A 19064-nucleotide genomic window follows, 5' to 3' on the forward strand; every position below is an offset into this window, starting at 1 on the left:
AATTTCGATAGAGTTGTGGACCCGACGGACCACCGATTACGATAGAGGTGTGGACCCGATGATTTATCAAAATGAGTTTGATATAATATCGCATCCGCTCCGTTGGTAGTAGGGGATCAGCGATGTTATGTGCAGACCTCTGAAGTTGTGATTGTGGGAGTTTCATGAAGTTGCGAGTGCGATTAAAGCAGTGAAGGGGCATGTGGGGACCGCTAGACATCTATTATAATGTGGGAATAGCCTCTCCTATGTGGTTTCCGTGAATAAACAAGTCTATGCTATAATTGGATGAAAGGACCTCCAATATATATTTTAATATACATGTCAGCCTCCCTCCAATAAACACGTCTTCTAGGTATTGGTGAAACCCGTATAAATAAAAATCAAATGCTTCAACTCAAGCATGGATCTCGGGCATCAATCAAAAAGAAGAAGGACGGTTCACAACTCATGAACGTGAAGGAACAGAAGAGAGCAAACCGAAGGTTGAGCGAGCAAAAAGAGGAAGCCGAAGGTCGAGCGAGCCAAAGGTCCAGCGGAGGAAGAAGGAAGCCGAAGGTCGAGCATTCTGTTGACTAGGTTATTCATTGAAAGGCTCAAACCTATGATAAATTTGTAGAAGTGCAGCCTGCGACCTGTTAAAAGACTGCATACACAGGATTGTTTTTTAATACACAATCTAAAGCAACGACAGTCACTCCTCTGAAGCAGTTACCGCAACAGTAAGAACAAATGGTAGAAACAAAGAGTTGTTTTTGTGCAGACATTGAGGCCTAGTGCAGATATCTTGTTGAAAAGCATCAGCAAATCTTGAAGATATTATTGAAGATCATGATGCATTGTTGAAATCATCATGAGGTAACTTTGCAGACTTTGTTAGGCAATATGAAGAGTTGTGAAGACTCCTTCATATGAAGACAGGTTGTCATTGATGATGTAGCATGGAGACTACAGTGAAGTTGTAGATTGACAGAACTCAGTGAAGAAGATTTTGGGAGTCGTGAATTACTATAAAACATATCTAGACAAAGTATAGCAGTGGGTTGGAGCCCAGAGGGTTGGTTCCCTGAAGGTTGGAGCCTTGAAAAGACAAGGTTGGTGCCCTAAAGGTTGGAGCCTCGAAAAGACAAGGTTGGTGCCTTGGAGGATAGGGTTGGAGCCCTAAAGGATCGGTGTCCTCAAGAAACTAGGTCGGAGCCTGTACCAGAGAAGGGTTGGTGCCCTAGGGGTTGGAGCCTCTAAACGCAAGGTCGGTGCCTTGAGAAGATAGGGTCAGTGCCCTAGAGGTTGGAGCCTCACAAAAGACCAAGTTGGTGATTGGCAATAGGTTGGAGCCTAGGGGATTGAAGATCGGTGTCTTCATCAAGGGTTGGAGCATTTATTCCTATTGCTCATTTTGTGTTCTAAATATAATTGATTTAACTAGTAAAAGTAACAATTGAAAAGGAATACTGATTCATCCCCCCCCTCAGTATTTCCAGCAATTGGTATCAGAGCCAATACCTTCACACAAAGCCTAACAGCGTGAAGATTGATCAATTAGAACACAAATGGTGAAGCCAAGGAAGAAAGTCTCCAATCCTCCCTCAACCACCGAAATTGAAATCAATCAATTTGTGAAGGCTCCATTGTTTAATGGAAACTTTGATATATGGGAAGCAAGAATGAGGAATTTCTTAAAGACTCAAGGCATTGAAGTCTGGAAATCAGTGATTGTTGATAACATGATGGATGAAGAATCCAAGGAGTACAATGCAAAAACAAGGAAGGCAATCTTGAATGGGCTACCAGATTCTATAAAGAACAATTTAGAAAAGTGTTCATCAGCAAAGGGTATATGGGACAAACTTCATGACCTTCACTCAAAAGGAGCATTGACCATGACCACTAGTCAAGAAGATGATGGAAAGCAAGAAGGAAATCCAGAACCCATCATGGAAGCTGAAAATAAGAATGATGACATCAAGGCTAAAGAAGACCTAGAAGATGAAGAGAATGAAAAAGATTTTGAAGAAGATCTCCTCACTAAACTTATGGCTGCCATGGAAGAGATTATCAGTTTGAAAAAGGAAAACGAGGAACTTAAGAAGAAAGCACTAGCTAGTGACCAAGACCAAACAAGGAAGGAAGTTGACCTTGTCAAGCTTCAAGTACAAGAAAGGGATGAAGAGCTTGCCAAGCTTAAGGAGGAATTTCATCAAAACAAAAGAAATCATCATGAAGAAGTCATATCCATGACAAATCAATTGGATAAGGCAAAGAAACGAGAAGATAACTTGTCAAGCCACCTTGAACAAAGGCACAAAAGCTTGAACAAACTTGAAACAGAGATTTGTCAATACAAGGAAGAGGTCTCCTCTCTTAAATCTCAACTAGAAGAAGCAAGAAAACTAGGACAAGGAGCTGAGAAGATGATGGAAGCATTGGCAATCATAGAAGGACAGGTTGATGAAGCAGAAAAGGAAAGAAACACCATGATATGTCAACTAAAAGCAAAGGATGAAGAAATCTTCAAACTAAAATCTGACATCAACCTTCTCAAGGCTGAAACATGTAAAGCTGCAAGGATCAAGGAAGAAATGGAAAGCAGTCTAGCATAAGAAAATGAAGTCAGATGTCATCTCCCTTAAAATAGAAGCAAATGAAGCAACTTGTATCAAGGAAGAGATTGAGAAACAACTTGCTAAGAAGAATAATGATTGCGAAAGATTGGAAGAAGAAATTGTCTCCTTCAGGAAAAAGGTTGAAGGAATGGACAAAATCTTGAAGAGCTCTCAAGCCTTGGATGACATGCTCAGCCATCAAAGATCTCCATTTGATAAATCAGGTCTTGGCTATACATGTGAATCCTCAAGCAAGAATGATAATGCTTCAAACAACAAGAATGTGAGGAAGCCAGAAAGAAATGTTGATGCTCCCAGTTCCAGCAAAGGCAAGGAGAAGAGTCAAGACAACTATGGAAGAAATCTTACTCCAAGAAGACTTGCAGATGGTGTCAAGAATACAAAAGACAATGAATATCATCAAAGAATCTCAAGGCAGAAAGACTTCAGAAGTACATCAAGGAAATCTCCATCTCCCAGGTACCAAAGTTTATTTCTTGGTTATTGTTATGCTTGTACAAACTTTGGACACATGGCAAAGATTGTAGGGCATATCACAAAGATAGATATTATGGTCCCTGACAATCTCCAAGAAGCAATTTTGCAAGAAGAAATCATGAATTCTTATTCATGAACAACATAGAATGCTTCAAGTGTCATAACATTGGTCATATGGCACGTGATTGTAACTTGACTTGGGCTCCTACACAAGCTAGAACCATGCCAGAGAAGAAAGTCACACAAGTATGGAGAAGAAAGCAAATACAATCCGAAAATCTCCTGAACTCTCCAGCCAACAACACATGTTGTTGACTTGATGAAGATATCCTTGATATTCTGAGTGTTTGATGATGGGATTCTTCCAAAAGGAGACCATGTATACAGTTAGGGGGAGCTCGTGACTCTTGATCATTATTGCAAAAGCTATCCGTGAAAGGGTCCTTATGAAATCCTTGATGAGCTATATTAACAATCATTCTTTGATAGATCATTTCTCAAGAACACTCCATTGAAGAACATGATCTCTTATCTATCCAATGGACTGTTGTTGAAGATGTTTTTTTCAATTGATCACTAAGCAGAAATTGGAGCAGTAGAGAAGGCCATCTAATGCTAATAAGGCAAATAACTACGTTGTTGTTATTACAGAAGTTGAATGTCTCGACTCAGGGATATGATGTGAGAATAGGTAAATTGTGGACACAAATAGATGCAACCTTCAAACAAATAGATACATTTGGAAATGGAGGTTGAATGTTTTGTTCACTAAACAAGCAAGAGCAGGTAGCAACATTTAACATAATTGAAGCATTGCAAAAAGTTGTCAATCAGTAGAAAGAATTCAAAAGATAGTCACAGATTGATATCTGTGAAAATTTCTGAACAGAAATTCTAATGTTGTAGTAATTGATTTATTTTACGGTTTACCTACTTATTTTCAATAAGTTATTTACGAAATCTCTTCAGTAAATATTAAAATAAATTCTACTACAGATATCACACCATTAAGCAGAAACAAATACATGCACAAGAATCAAACACATCAACACAGTTATTTTTGGACAATTGTCCCCGAAAAACGCAATGCGAGAAAGCCGGTGTAGCAAAGGAGGGTTTTATTACTCTTTAGCATCAATCGCTTTTACAGAAATGTTTTTACATAGACACAGGGAGAATCAGAAAACACCTGAGACTTTTCTTTGAGACTTTCTGACACCTTGGAGGACTTCCTTTCCCAACTACGTCGACACTGCGTCATCCTGCTTGGCTCTGCACTGCTCTATCCTTCACTGCATCATCCACTGCTTCCCTGATCTGCGTCTCCCTCCGCACTGTCTCTCAGAGCCCCTACGCCACCCTTTCTCAACTTCCTGATGGCTGCTAGTCACCCTCGCTTCCTCCACCCTGCAACTCTCCCTCTGAAATCGATTTTCCTTCCTCTCTAAAAAAATATATTTTCCTTGGGATACTGAGTATCTGCTGGTATGTATTCAAATGACTCTCAAGTCTTCTCTTATAATTTTCCAGTTGATGAATCAACGGCCGCAATTAAGTCCTTAATCAACGACTAAGATTAAAATAGACTTGATCCTCCTCTCTTAGAAGCTTCTCATCCTTATCTTTATTAATACCCATTAATATTTTTATTTTCCTAAGTTTAGACTTAGAAACCCATTAAAAATATTAATTATTTTAATAAATCCTCATTCGAATGGAATTTCCCAAAACAATTTTTGGGTCTTGGAGATCTCGTGTGCTTTAGCCTCTCCACCAATTTTCATGGCTAGAGCACATCTGATGCTACCCCAAATAAACACTCCCTCTTAGCGAGGAATGTGCTATAGCAATGCTCCACCACTAAACATCACCCTGATCATCCGGCACTGGTACCTGTGCTGATGCTTGGCCTGCTGCCCAACATCCTCTGAATTGCTACCTCCTATATTGCTGCCCATGGCTTCTACCACTACCACTGCTACATCTGTACTACAACTCCCTCTACATCCGTGTTGTTGCTGGTCCTTCCTCCCAACACTGCATCTGCACTACAACTGTTTCACAAACGCTGCATCATGTTGCTCATAGCACTACAACACCTAACACCTATCCATTTCTGCTACTGAAATGGATTCTTTATCATCCCCATCTTCTCCCTGAAATAAAAGAACTTTGTTCTTCCAAGGGCCTTGGTAAGGATGTCCGCCACTTGTTCTCCTGTAGGAGTGTAGCTCAACTATACAACGCCTCGTTGGACACAGTCTCTGACAAAATGACACCGAATATCAATGTGCTTTGACCGATCATGAAATACTGGATTCTTATAGAGCTTGATGCAACTCTGATTATCACACATGATCCTAGTCGCCTCCATCTTTCTTTTGAATAGGTTCACAAGCACTTTTCTAAGCCATATGGCTTCGCATGAAGTTGCGCTAGCGACCATATATTCTGCTTCAGTTGAGCTCAGAGCTACAGATTTATGTTTCCTACTCCACCAGAAGGTCATCCCTAATCCAATGTTGAAACATTTTCCAGAGGTACTTTTCCGATCTACTGAACTTCTAGCCCAATTTGCATCAGTAAACCCACTCAGTCTGATATCATTACTTCTGGTGTATAAAAGTCCATACTTGACTGTTCCCTGTATATATCTGAGAACATGTTTGGTTGTTGCCCAATGCGCCCTCTTCAGTTCCACCATGAACTAACTGAGGGTGTTGAAAGCGTAACAAATGTCTGGCCTGATATTGACCAGATACATCAGGGACCCTATGAGCTACCTGTATAAGGTGGGATCAACATCCTTGTCTTTTGATGCATCAATTTTCTTCCAGTTGGTGATCATTGGAGTAGCCATAGGCCTACAGTCCTGCATCCTGAATCTCTTCAGGATTTCTGTAGCATATCTCCCTTGTCTAAGGAAGAGCTTACCCTTCTACTGCCAAACATCCAACCCCAGGAAATAATGCATCTGTCCCAAATCCTTCATGTTGAATTCTGTTGCTAGATTCTCCTTGCGGTCCTCGATGAGCCTAGATGATCCTGTTAGGAAGAGATCATCCACATATAATACTAGGACTAGAGGTTCATTCTCTACAACCAGATAGTAGAGATTTGGATCTGCATCACTCTTGACAAACCCCATTTTCTGCAAGTAGCCATCAATTCGACCATACCATGCTCTAGGTGCTTGTTTGAGCCCATATAAGGCTTTTTTCAATCTGCATACATGAGATTTCTTCTCATGTGTCTCAAAGCCTCCTAGTTGTTCAATGTATACTTCCTCTTCTATCACTTCGTTCAAGAACGTCGTTTTGACATCCATCTGATGAATCTCCCACCCAATCTGTGCAGCAAGAGATATCATGGTTCTAATAGATGTATACTTGGCTACTAGGGCAAAGGTCTCTTCGTAGTCTATTCCTTCCTTCTAAGCATACCCCTTAGCCACAAACTTGGCTTTGTATTTTTCCACACTGTCGCCTGCAACATATTTGATCATGTAGATCCATCTCGAACCTACCACTGATCTGTCCTGAGGCCTAGGCACTACTTCCTAGACATTATTCACCATTATAGAGTTGTATTCCTCCACCATCCCATCCATCCAAACTTGATGTTGAGCAGCCTCCTGAAAACTGGAAGGTTCCCCAACTTGAGCTACTAAGGCCTAATATCTATCTGGCTGTCTGCGTTCCCTTTTACTATTCCTGGGTGCACCAATGAAATCTTTTGCATCCCGTAGAATCTGTCGGAGTTCCCTGCTTGTTCTTTCTCTGGTAGTAAGTACATCTGTTAGCTCTTCCTCTTCCTGTGATTCCTCCTATTCTGAAGGAGAATTCTTCGTACTGGCTTCCGCTAATTGAAGAGGTTTGACCAACGGCTCATCTTTTGACTACTCCTCGGAAGGCATTTCTCGAGATTTTCTGAAGGCCCTGTTCTTCCATGAATTTCATATCTCGTTGAACTACTACCTTCCTTCTCCTTGGAAGATTAGATTCTATATGCCTTAGCATTCTCGCTATATCCCACAACATATCTTTTTTCTGCAGTTTGATCTAACTTCTTCCTCTTCTCCTTGGGTAAACGGCAATATGCTAAACTCCCAAATATCCTGAAATGACTGACTTCAAGTGTCTTCCCAGTGAAGACCTTCTCTGGAGTAATCTTGCCCAATGCCCTATAAGGAGTTCTATTCTGGACATAGACTGTCGTGTTGCATGATTACGCCCACAGGAATTTTGGCATATCCTGATGATACATCATAGCCCTAGCTGCTTCCACAATAGTCCTGTTCTTTCTTTCTGCTACTCCATTCTGCTCTGGATTGTAAGGAGTTGTCCACTCTCTTCTGATGCCCTCCCTAGTGCAAAAATCGGTGAAGTCCTTGTTGACATACTCTCCACCATTGTCTGAGCGCAACACTTTTATTTTCTTTCCTGTCAAATTCTCCGCTAGAGCCTTGAACTCTTTGAATCGACAAAAAACCTCATCCTTGGTTTTCAGAAAATAGATCCAAGTCTTCCTGGAATGGTCATCGATGAAGGTGACAAAGTATTCGGCACCACTAAGAGCTTTTGTGGACATCGGTCCGCAGATATCTGAGTGTATCAATCCTAGTACACTCTTGGCCCTATTTTTACTTCTAGGAAACATTGCTTTGGCAAACTTGCCTAGAGCATGTTGGTGTCCAAGTGTGACTAACTATTCAACCCTTTTCCACATGTAATTTATCAATCTGGGTGCGTATATTATTTCAAGGTAACGCGTAAAGTATATGCAGGTAACAATGACACAATCCAATCATCAATCACAGATTTAATAACTGAGTTAAACAAAGAACCACTATGACAGTAAATAAGAATAAATTGCAAAATTATAAAAGCATTCACAGCAATTGAAGTAAAGTATTGTAACTGCAATTAAAATGAACCAACAAAAATAAAATAACAACACACAGAAATAACGCAACACCTGATCAGAAGAGCGGACCCAACTTCTAAAACTACAAAATGTCTTTTTGCAAGGAAAGCAACAAACTAGTTGGGGCTTCAAATTTCCTTGCATGGAAGAAAAGAACAGACCTAAACCTCATTGAGAATGAAGTCATGGATCACATCAAGGGATCTATAACCCAACCTTCCAAAGAAGATACTCAAGCACATGCTAAATACATGAAAGGGGAAGTGAGGGCCCAAAAAATTCTCATAGAATCCATCAAAGACTCTCTCATCCCATATGTATCAAAATTAGACACATCAAAAGCAATATATGACAAATTGGTAGAGTTATTTTCCATAAGTACTACAGGAGAAGTTATCTCTCTAAGGCAAGAACTCTACAAATTGAAGATCTCAAGAGACGAAGGAATAGCCTCATATTTTATGAGGATTTCAAAAATAAGAGATCAACTTCAGGATTTGGGTGAAATAATGTCCGACAAAGAAATGACCATTGTAGTACTGAATGCACTACCAGAGGAATGGGACAATATCACTTCAAGTATTTATTGGAAGAAGGAAGCCGCCCCTTTCCAAGATCGATGGTCATTATGCAAAATCGTAGAAACTAGACTAAAGGCAAAAACTGATGTGGGATCCAATGAGCAAAATCAAGCATATGTTGCTATGTCAAAAGGAAAAGGAAAATTTGGTCCTCAAAAGAAAGGGAAGAATATGACTAAGGTGCAATGCTTTGGCTATCAAGAATATGGGCACCGTAGAAGAGATTGTCCTAAAATTAAGTGGAACAATAAAAACAAGGAAGAAGCTCATATTACCGAAGAACATGAAACAAAGAAGGTGAAGAAGAGAAAGATATCTTTGCTATGACTGAGATGATCTTCTTCAAATATTCTTCTACAAAGGTAAGAAGCTTTATAAATAAGATAGGATGCATCATATTAGAGAATAGCATCATGGTAGAAGCATGTAAAATGTTTGGGACAAAAATCTATAGCTATATAGGGTATAGCTCTTGAAAAACCTATAAAGAAGTCATCTAGGACAAGACTCATCTGCAGGATAGGATATGCAAGATCCTCAAGATTCTCTAATAGAATCTTCATTGTAAGGTTCACCGATCATGAGGGGTAGCAACTGTTTCATCTAGAATTCCAAACTTGTGGAATTCAAGGTAAGATGGTATGATGGTATGATGGTATAATAGTGAAGCAGATCAACAAGATGAAGCTCCTTCAAACAAAGTTGTTGCAGGAAGTCTGGATGACCCAAAGGAAAGATGAGGTATGTATATATTATGGAAGTCATGTCATATGGTTGCAGACAACATAGATCACTGCTCTATCTTAAGAGGCATGATCAAAGAAAGGATCTCCTCCCTCAAAGGGATGCAGAAATGCATGGGTCACATATTTACTAGATGAAATCAACATAATATGTCCTCATATGGTGTATGAGGTGATTAACTACGATTGAGAAACCTTGAAGCTTCAGGGAATGAAATATGTGAAGAAAGAAAGGAAGAGATCATGAAATATGTAACAATGATAAACGCAATCGACATCCATAAAACCAACAAGATTTGACTATGATATCTCTAAGGAAAAATATGAAGACTCTGATGGAAATCTGGAAAAGATGGAGACCCTTGACAAAACACATCTTTGGGAGATGTGTCAACATGTAGGCAGAAATTCGATGCCTACAGGAAGATGTCATGGTGAAAAGCCTTTACAAAGGTAATTATGATTCCAATGTACATTACTTACTTATGAACTAGTATCTGGATGGGCTTATGCAGGACTACTTGAAGGAAGAACTATGGAAATCTTCCAAGATAACCACATTGAAAGATGAAAGACCTTGTCGAAGAGGAAAGCATGATGAAGGTAGCATACCATGAAGCAATACCAGATGTAGACCAATAGTTCACTTTCTGATGAGAGGGATGATGACCTGAATAACTCATGGATGAAAGTGATGGATGGTTTGTGCCCTATGAAGAGGTCCCCAAAGCAAGAAGACTCCTTGAACAAAGAAAAATACATGACATCCAAGGAAGGAGTTCTTCTAGCAGCTAGTTATCCCATCATCTCCACCTCACGAGTGTTGAAGTTTCTAAGTTTACTTAATTTAGAAACCCCTTCATGCACTTTTCCTGATTTATTCCTACCTACTTGTTAATTTTTCTTTAACAAGTTATTTACAAAGTAAATACTGAAAATAAACACCAGTGCATGCTCAACATATTACAGATCAGCAACTAAAAGAAACAAGAACAAACACACCACATGACACCATTATTTTTGGACCAATGTCTCCGGAAAAACCCAATGCGGGAAAACCGGTGCAACTATCTGAGGGTTTTCTTATCAAGCAATATCAAAGTACAATCTGGGTGTCATAACTGGCCTACCCAACAAAGTATTTCCTTAGCAGCTATACCTCACAGTTTGAGAGAAATCTCCGGGCTGAAACCCCAAAAAACCCTTCCGGCAGCTCCTCAGCACAAAACTGCTCCTACAACCCCAGCGTCTGCCCAATATGGACTACATCAACCCCTCTCTGTTCTGCTCAGATGTAGAAGGGAGAACATGTGGATCCGTTCCTCACAAAACTAAAGGAGACTCGTGATGAGCTGTCAACTGCGGGACATACACCTCAGGATTCGGAGTTAGTAAGACTGGCTCTAAATTTCCTCTCGGGTAATTCGAAAATCTTTGTCCAAAGTATCATGGGGAGAGCAACATTGCCAAATTGGGACGAGACACTGGCAGCTCTGAAACAAGAAGAGATGAGGAGAGACCTGCTCAAGGTCAAACTTGACAAGAGCAGCAGCAGCAGTGGGTCGACGCTAAAAGTGGAGGAAGACGATAACGAAACCCTTGCATCGAAGGGACAGCAGGGGCAACAGAGATGAAAGAAGGACGTCTCCAAGGTGAAGTGCTTCAAATGTGGCAAGATGAGCCACTATGCATCCCAGTGTCCTTTGTAGAAAAAGGACAAGGATGAGAAGCAAGATCCCAAGGCTGCAACTGCAAAGATTGATCAAGAGGAGGAGTTCGCCATGACAGCCAAGATACCTCCAAGAGGGATGTGGGCTAATATAGAACTGTAGTTCGATAGAGATACAAATGGGGCATGATCCTTGAGGAGACCACCTCTTGGATCATCACCTTGCTATAGGAACCCATGATTAGTAGTAGCGGGATGGTGGAGTTTCAGTTGGTGCCATGGAGTGTTGATTCGACAAATGCAGTGGTTAGTAGAGCCAGAATATGAGCAGCGCAGAGCAGAGAGGCAGCAATGCGAGGAGGCACAATGCAAAGCTTCAGCAACGCAGTGACTTCAGAGGCAGCTTGGGACTAGCAGCAGTCAGGATTTCAACACCAATGAGTATCCACTGAATACTTGTCCAGTTTTGGGTGTTTTCAATTGCTTCTCCCAGCAACTGAGTTGTAGTACAAATGCAATGTTAGCAGTGGCAGTGCTAGCAGAATAGCAAATGCAGCATTTGAGAGGGAGTTGTAGTACACATGTAGCATTGACAGTGGCAGTGTCAAAGGCAGCAGTACAGTAGCAACAACAACGCAGAAGTTAGTGGACAGCATGTCAGACATTAGCAGCGCAGAAGTTGGTGGACAACATGTCAAACATCAGCAGTGCAGAGACGATGCTTCAGAGATAGAGCAGTATGCAGTAGCAGTGTATTGCTAGAGCACATTCCTCGCTAAAAGGGAGTGTTAATTTCGGACAGCACCAGATGTGCTCTAAGCCTCAAATTTTGCAGGGAGGCTTGGGCACAAGTGTTCCAAAGAACCCAGAAAGTGTTTTGGGAAATTCTACCCAGAAGTGATTTTATTAAAATAATTAATATTTTTAATGGCGTTCCTAAGTCTAGACTTAGGAAAATTAAAATATTAATGGTATTAATCTAATCAGGGATGAAACTTCTATAAAAAGCCACAGATCAAGCCAAAATGATCTAAGCCTTTGATTATGTTTTAATCTAGGTCGTTGGTTGTCCAACAGGAAGATATAAGAAGGGGCTTAAGGGTCATTTGGAAAATACATAGAGAGATAGAGAAAAGCAATTTTCTGAAGTGAGAAGTTCTCAGGAGGAAAAATTGATTGAGGAAATCTCTTGCAGTTGAGGGGCAAGGATAGTAGCTTCCAAAGAGAGGTTCTCAGCCGGAGATACATCAGCGGAGAGAGGCAGTAAGTGATCCAGAAGCCTTGACGCAGACGCTGGCGCACAGCTAGAAGGGCCACGCATAAGTGACACAGAGGTTGACGCATGGCCAGAAGGGCCACACAGAAGTGACACAAAGGCAGAGAGAGAAAGTTGACAATCAGAGCAGAGGGTCAGTTTCAGCAGCCAGAAGCTAGGGTGTGAGACCAGGAGGCTGAGAGTAGTGACTCTGGGCTACTGATCAATTCCCCGGTTGGGTGATGTAGTGCCTGAAAGGGTTGACGTTGGGACAACGCAGAGCTAGCACAGCACCTGTGCCTGCCAGGGGCATCTCATCCGGCAGCCAGAACAGTCGGTACTTTTCTCAGTGATTGTGTGAGGTAAACTCACAAAGCTTCTGCTAGTGTTTCTCTCTGTAACTAAATAACCCTGTGAGGTATTCAGTGATGTATTCAAATTTTGCCACTGCTTAATAATAATAAACCCTCAGAGTTGTTGCATCGGTTTTCCCGCATTGGGTTTTCCGGGGACATTTGTCCAAAAATAACTGTGTCCTATGTGTTTCTATTTTCCTTGCTCAGTTTCTATGTTTCAAAATCACATTTAATTGGTCTAGGTTGCTTCAATATTTTACTTCAATGTTTCATGAAGAAATCTGAAATAAGCTTGTAATGTAATTTACAATCTAGCTGGAGTAGATTCAGCTAGTTGCAGTAGGATTCCTAAGACTGTTAGATCTAGGAATTTTCACAGTCAGGACATGCATGGGTTCCTTAATGACGTAGGGGCACTCATGGGACCCTAGGAACTAGGGTGATGGCCATAATAAGCAGTATAGTTCATTATTGGATTTTGCCCACATATTAGTTTAATGTCTTGGCCTTATTTTGCATTTTATAACATTCTTTTCCTTTGTTTCTTGCTTGTGGCCATGATATAATTCTAACTTTCTTTTAACTCTCAACCTCTGAGGCAACATTTCCAAGCCTAGCCCAGGTATGTGGACAAGGGGAGGGGATGTTCTAGTGCCTTGTGGACCCGACGAGCGAAGATGATAAAATAGGGCCTATAATGCGTGGAGAGTAGTGAAAAATGTGAACCGAGAAAATGGGATTGCGCTACCAAAATCAGGGTTTCCTAAGTAGTGCCATTCCTAAAGCTATAGGCCAATAGGGGAGATCCATGGGACTAGGGTCGAGGATTAACCCCTCCATTTAAGTTGAGGGAACAAAATTACAGTGAAAACCCTTCTTTCGAGTCACCCAATAGTCCATGCCCAATTTGCCCAAAGGAAAAACAAGCGTAAGCACCCGATTGCACAATGAAACACATACCTTTAGGATTGGATTGCCCGCCTTCAAACATATGCACTTAACAGGTGGTTTTCAGGGTTGTTGGCTGCTGGCTAAAGACAGTACTAGGAGAAAATTTCTCCTATGGGGTCACCCACCTTTTGTGGGTAACAAGGCTATCCATCCTTGTTTATATGGCACAGGTATGTGTTGAAATATGTAACTAGGTTCGATCTTCATAATGACATATGTAATCATGATTTTATGTATTTGATGTAAAGTAAAAAAATAAAATTATTATTGTTATTCTTGAGGCATGGGTTTCATGCTCAAGGTTATTTGATTTATAGTTCAAGCACCCATTGAGTGCGTCTAGGGCTTGTCATTGGGTCTACGAGTCATAAGAGTCATTGTCATGTATGGAAGGCCCTTTTGGGCATGTTACATATTGTAAAGAAAATTTATATGAGTCAAAGACCCTCCCAGAGCTTGTCAAACAAGAAAGAACAAGTCAGCCTACAAGGTGACAAGTCGGCCTTATGAAGGGGCTATTCGACTTGCCAGAAAGACTATATATAAGAGAGCTTGACTTCATTTGGAGGATCATCAATTCAGCTTACAAGTTTGATCTAGAAGGAGAACAAGACCTAGAAGGAGCGAAAAAGAGGAGAATTCAAGGAGGAGAAAAATCGAAGCTAAGAAGATTGTTTTTGGGCCAATTTCTCTCACACGTGTGGACTGCAACTAGGGTTTCTAAAGTTAAAAATTGCAGACCTCAAAAGAAGTTGAAACCTAGCATTAAAAGATCACTCTTGCAAGCCGAATTCATAAGAAGAAAAGTCCAAGCAAAGTGAAGGAGAGAAGCCTCTGAATTCTTCCCTAATCAGCTCACATGTGTGAAGTAGCAGTGATTGCAGCAGGCCGAAAATTGCTGGTCAAAAAATTGCAATCAAAGTTGTAGGTCTTGGAATTCGTCATTTGAAGTTTTATAAGAAGAGAAGAGTTCTTGTGGGTTTTCCTCTCAAAAGGAGAGGTTTTGGCCCTAGCTGACAGTCTATATCTTGTGCCCTCTTGTCTCATTTTTCTTTATGGTTTGGTAGTTGTTTGATGATAAGAACATAATAATTATAAGCGAAAGAAGAACCTAATCAAATTAAGTTTAAAATTCATCACGGACAGTTATCAAAGTAAGAGAAATCATCTAATCTAGTTGCCCTAGATTTCTCAAGAGTATGTAAGCTCTACGTTCTAACTCATTCCTAGCACCATATTGTGATCTTGCTTGGTCCGTCTCTCAAGCTATGCGCACCAATAATTACTCAACTCATCATCGCATTGTATCCCACAATGCATGCGCAACACCACTATATCATCATGTATGGAAATCGATCTCTACCATAACCAACAGCTAAAGGACATGTGCTCTAATCTATTGCTCCATAAACATTGATCGGACCAAAACTTGGCATATGGAATCCCAGCTCAATAAAATTCGCTCCATATAGAGAGGATACATGCTTTTTGTTCCTCTGTCATTTGCATAGGTAAAATGAAATATGCCATGTGCAATACCGATTCCAAATCCCACTACGTCTAACCTCTAAGAAATCAACACATAGGCATATTTAACTGTCGCGCCCAACACCTCAACGATTGATCCAATGCGCACTGGATGAGACAAACTTGCTTTAGACTCGGGTTGCCACCAATTTGCAGAGTACCTGTGCCAAAACAATTCAGAGAAACTTGAAGAAAATGAGCGTTGATGCAGTATAGTGAGAATGAAATACCTCCAAAAATGCACACACCAGCTACTTGATCACACACTATACATATAGTCTTCGGAGGATAAATTAGGTCACATCAGTTCATGGTTACCATGGGCAACAGCTAATGCTAATATATGACGGTATTTCAAGCTGACCTCGAAACAGAATTAAATGACCAAACTCAGACCAGATCATTTCATAGAAAAATATTTTACCATCATGGCCTATACTTTAATAAATGGACCAAAGTAATGTGCAAACTCTTGGACCATTTCCATTTATTATCAATGCATTTATACTTTCTTGGACCAGATCAAGTAACAATTGTGTTTACATTTTCAATAACAAACCATGGCTTTAATAATAGTTGCATTTGTACCGTGAAGGATCGAGTCAAGCCATCAACAATTGAGAGGTCAACTACAAGCTAACAAATATTAAACTTATTCTATACAAGGATTTAAAATGACCAGATCAGCAATATTTTGCCAGCCACATCAACACATGAAACAACCCTACAACCTTGCTACAACAGCAATGCACCCTCAGCCACAAACAACAATCAATAGTGGCTACATCATCATCGAGAGTTGACATCAACGCCAACTTGTCATAATGCCAACATAAGCCACATGTGGACTGTGACGAAGACTCTAGAAGGGTCAAAGTTGTAACTCTAGTTGAGAGTTGAAGGACTCCAACTTGACCCCTTGTTGGCTATCGAGCTATTTTAAAACTGGGCCACTGGAAGGAGTAGGAATTCGATTATATGCTATTGTATCTTGTTGCAGAGCAGAGCAGAGCAACTGGGAGTTGAAGTTAGAGAGCATAACAAAGGGGTCTAGTGTTCTGTAGCAACCTAACAAGCCATATGTCTCAAGTAACTCCATAGAAAGTGTCTTCTCCGTTGTACCAGAAAAGCGAGAATAGCAGCCCCACCTTCTGACTGGGATTCTGCCATAAGAGTTTCCCAGAGCAAATCTTTGCGTTCTTTGTGAATGATGTGTGATTGTAGTTGTTGTTCTCTATTTTCCACATTTTATCTATTTCATGCATAAGCAGAAAATCAATGATTAACAAATCTGAAACCTAAAAGAATTTAACCTTCAGAGCATATATTTTAGTTTATTTTATTAGGTCTGTTGTAATGAACTATCCAGCAGAATATCCACAGTAGTTTATGGATCACACATCTACACAAGATCCTACAGCCTACAAGAAAGAAACAAAAAGTCAGAAGCTTTCATCAATCATAAAAAAGTTTTATCAGTCCTGCAAATGCAATCAGATAGGAAGAGGGCCTCACAATAAACACTGAAAGAGCCTTTCAGTTTTTTGAGCCCAGAAGAGACAGTCTATTAGGTTTATAGGTCACAGACATGGTAACAAGGCAGTTGAAAGTTTATGTATGGTAAGTAGCATTCACACATGTTTCAGAATTGTATTTACCTGAATCTCATCAAAACAAAGAATGGTTGCCCCTGCCTCGTGACTGTCATCTCCAATATCAAGAAGACTGTCTGCTACAATAGGCAAAATATTTTCCAGATGTAGCTCTTGCTCATACCTCTCCTGTGCAGCTAGCCATTCTTTCACAGTTCCTTCAACTGGAAGGTTTGCAATCCAACCAGATATTCTTGCCTGTAAGGATTTCTCAGTATTTTGGCGCTTCCAGATTTTATGCATCCGATCATGCACATCAAGCATGGCCTGTCACAAGGAAAAAATATTTCTAATGTGATTGTCCATTCCTCACTTGACTTCGAAAGCTTATGAGATTTGAAAGCAAAATGAAAAAAAAAATCATTCTAAACAGTTTGCTTCTTTCATAATTCCAAATCCTTATGGATTGCTAAGAAAAATTTAAGTGAAACTTTAAACTGAAAGATGGACGATATACAAACAATAACAACAGATACAACCACAGACCTTAAGAAGAGATTGCACCTGCAAATATTACCACACTAACACGACTGTGGCTGAACTAAGTGAGAATAATAACATGAAAATGAAACAAGTCACTACGTAACTCAAATTACTTAGTGTTGGCCTATTCTGTTTTGATATAGGTTGTTATAAGACTATATCATTGGGGTTGTTTACTTATAGGATTTTGATAATAAACTACCCAAGCTTGTGAAAAGAAGAAACTCTCATAGGAAATCACTCTCATAAGGTATGATTTGTCTGCAAACTACATTGTTCCATCTACACTGACACTGAAGTCTTAAAACATCCCTCTAGAAGGTCATGTGGCATGTTGTACCTGTATCAAGCAGCTATGCCTCTCTCCAAGAAGCAAATGAAGTGTGAAACAAATCTTCAGTTACTCCAATATTGTAATGGGCAACAATATAATGGGCATATTCAGATGCTTTACCTTTAGTTGGATCTGGTGTTTTGATTGTCTTTGACTCTCTCCTAGGGGATTCTGTGCCTTCAAGAAGGACAAGTCGACCTATCTAGAAGGACATGTCGGCCTATTAAGGGACTCCAGGAAGCCTATATAAAGGAGCACTCAGCCTCATTCAAGGAAGCATGGAAGCAGCTCACAAGAAGTTCAATCAAGTGATAAACGAAGACCTAAATCAGCAAAGAAGAAGAGGATTCTAAGGAGAAGAAAATTTAGGGCACATTATTCTCACACGTGCAAAGGAAATTTAGGCCACATTAAAATTGCAGCAAGTTCAGATTGTCACAGCTGAACCTTGGTCTAAAAGAAGTCCCTTTGCAAGCCGAATTCTCAAGGAGAAGGAATAATCTCAAGCGAAGGAAGAAGGGTAAAATCACCATATTTGTTGATTTGGGGTAACATCGGATGTGCTCTAGCCACAAAAATTGGTGGAGAGGCTAAAACACATGAGATCTCCAAGACCTAGAAATGGTTTGGGCAAAATCTAACCGGTTTCGAAGATATTAAAATAATTAATATTTTTAATGAAGTTCCGAAGTCTAAACTTAAGAAAAAATAAAATATTAATGGGTATTAATATAAAACTGGATTAGAATGGTCCAAAAGTCATGGATCAAGCCAAACCTAATCTTAGCCGTTGATTAGAAATTTAATCTATTTACAAAGCTAGTATTTATAATATCCTAGCCAGTTAACCAGTCAAAACTTTTACCGGTAACTTGAAACAGAGAGAGAAGTCTTATCAAAAGGACAAATAGTAAAAGTATGTGTACCTAAAAGAAAGGATTTGGGCAAGTGGGTACTACCACTTGTTATCTCATCCCTTAAAGGCAGAGCCATATGGGGACCAAATCCGACACAATCTAAAAGCAATATATAAAGATAAGATGGTCGGAATCTAGGACATCGGCTCATAATAATTACAAAGTGGATATTTTAAGAAAATCCACGAAAACCTAATTATTTACATAAAGTGTATATGATATCAAAAGAGTGATCATATACATTAATCACTATTATCCCATTCTTCATCAGAATCATCATGATCTTGTTCATATCTGTCTATCTATTCTCTTTCTAATAATTGCTCAATGTCAGGAGCAAATATTTCTTGTGGTAATGAATCATCTAACCATGGTGGTGCTTCTTCTCGAAAACAACAGCAGAAAGGAAATGAGAAAACATTTGAAGGCCTGTGCCTCGGATCTACAAAAATTTCTCCTCGAAAACTGATAAACAAATTAAATGCTGGTTGATGTTGATTGTTGTCCTTCTGGACTACTACTGTGTCTTCATGAATGAATTCAAACTCTACAGTGTAGTCATTTTGTGC

General features: G+C 40.0%; 1 protein-coding gene across 2 annotated transcripts in view; it reads right to left on the minus strand.

Moving 5' to 3' along the window:
- The window catches only part of LOC149187649 (AFG1-like ATPase family protein), a 454936-nt gene that overhangs the window by 288050 nt on the left and 147822 nt on the right, over positions 1-19064 (minus strand). For both annotated transcript variants that reach the window (XM_089411422.1, XM_089411421.1), the window contains exon 6: positions 16768-17028. In XM_089411422.1, the coding sequence (XP_089267548.1) occupies positions 16768-17028 (261 nt within the window). The remainder of the gene's footprint in view (positions 1-16767; positions 17029-19064) is intronic.

This window comes from Pinus tabuliformis, chromosome 3_1, assembly GCF_031772625.1.
Source record: "Pinus tabuliformis cultivar Carrire ecotype Pingquan chromosome 3_1, CPIR1, whole genome shotgun sequence".
In the NCBI taxonomy this organism is placed as follows: Eukaryota; Viridiplantae; Streptophyta; class Pinopsida; order Pinales; family Pinaceae; genus Pinus; species Pinus tabuliformis.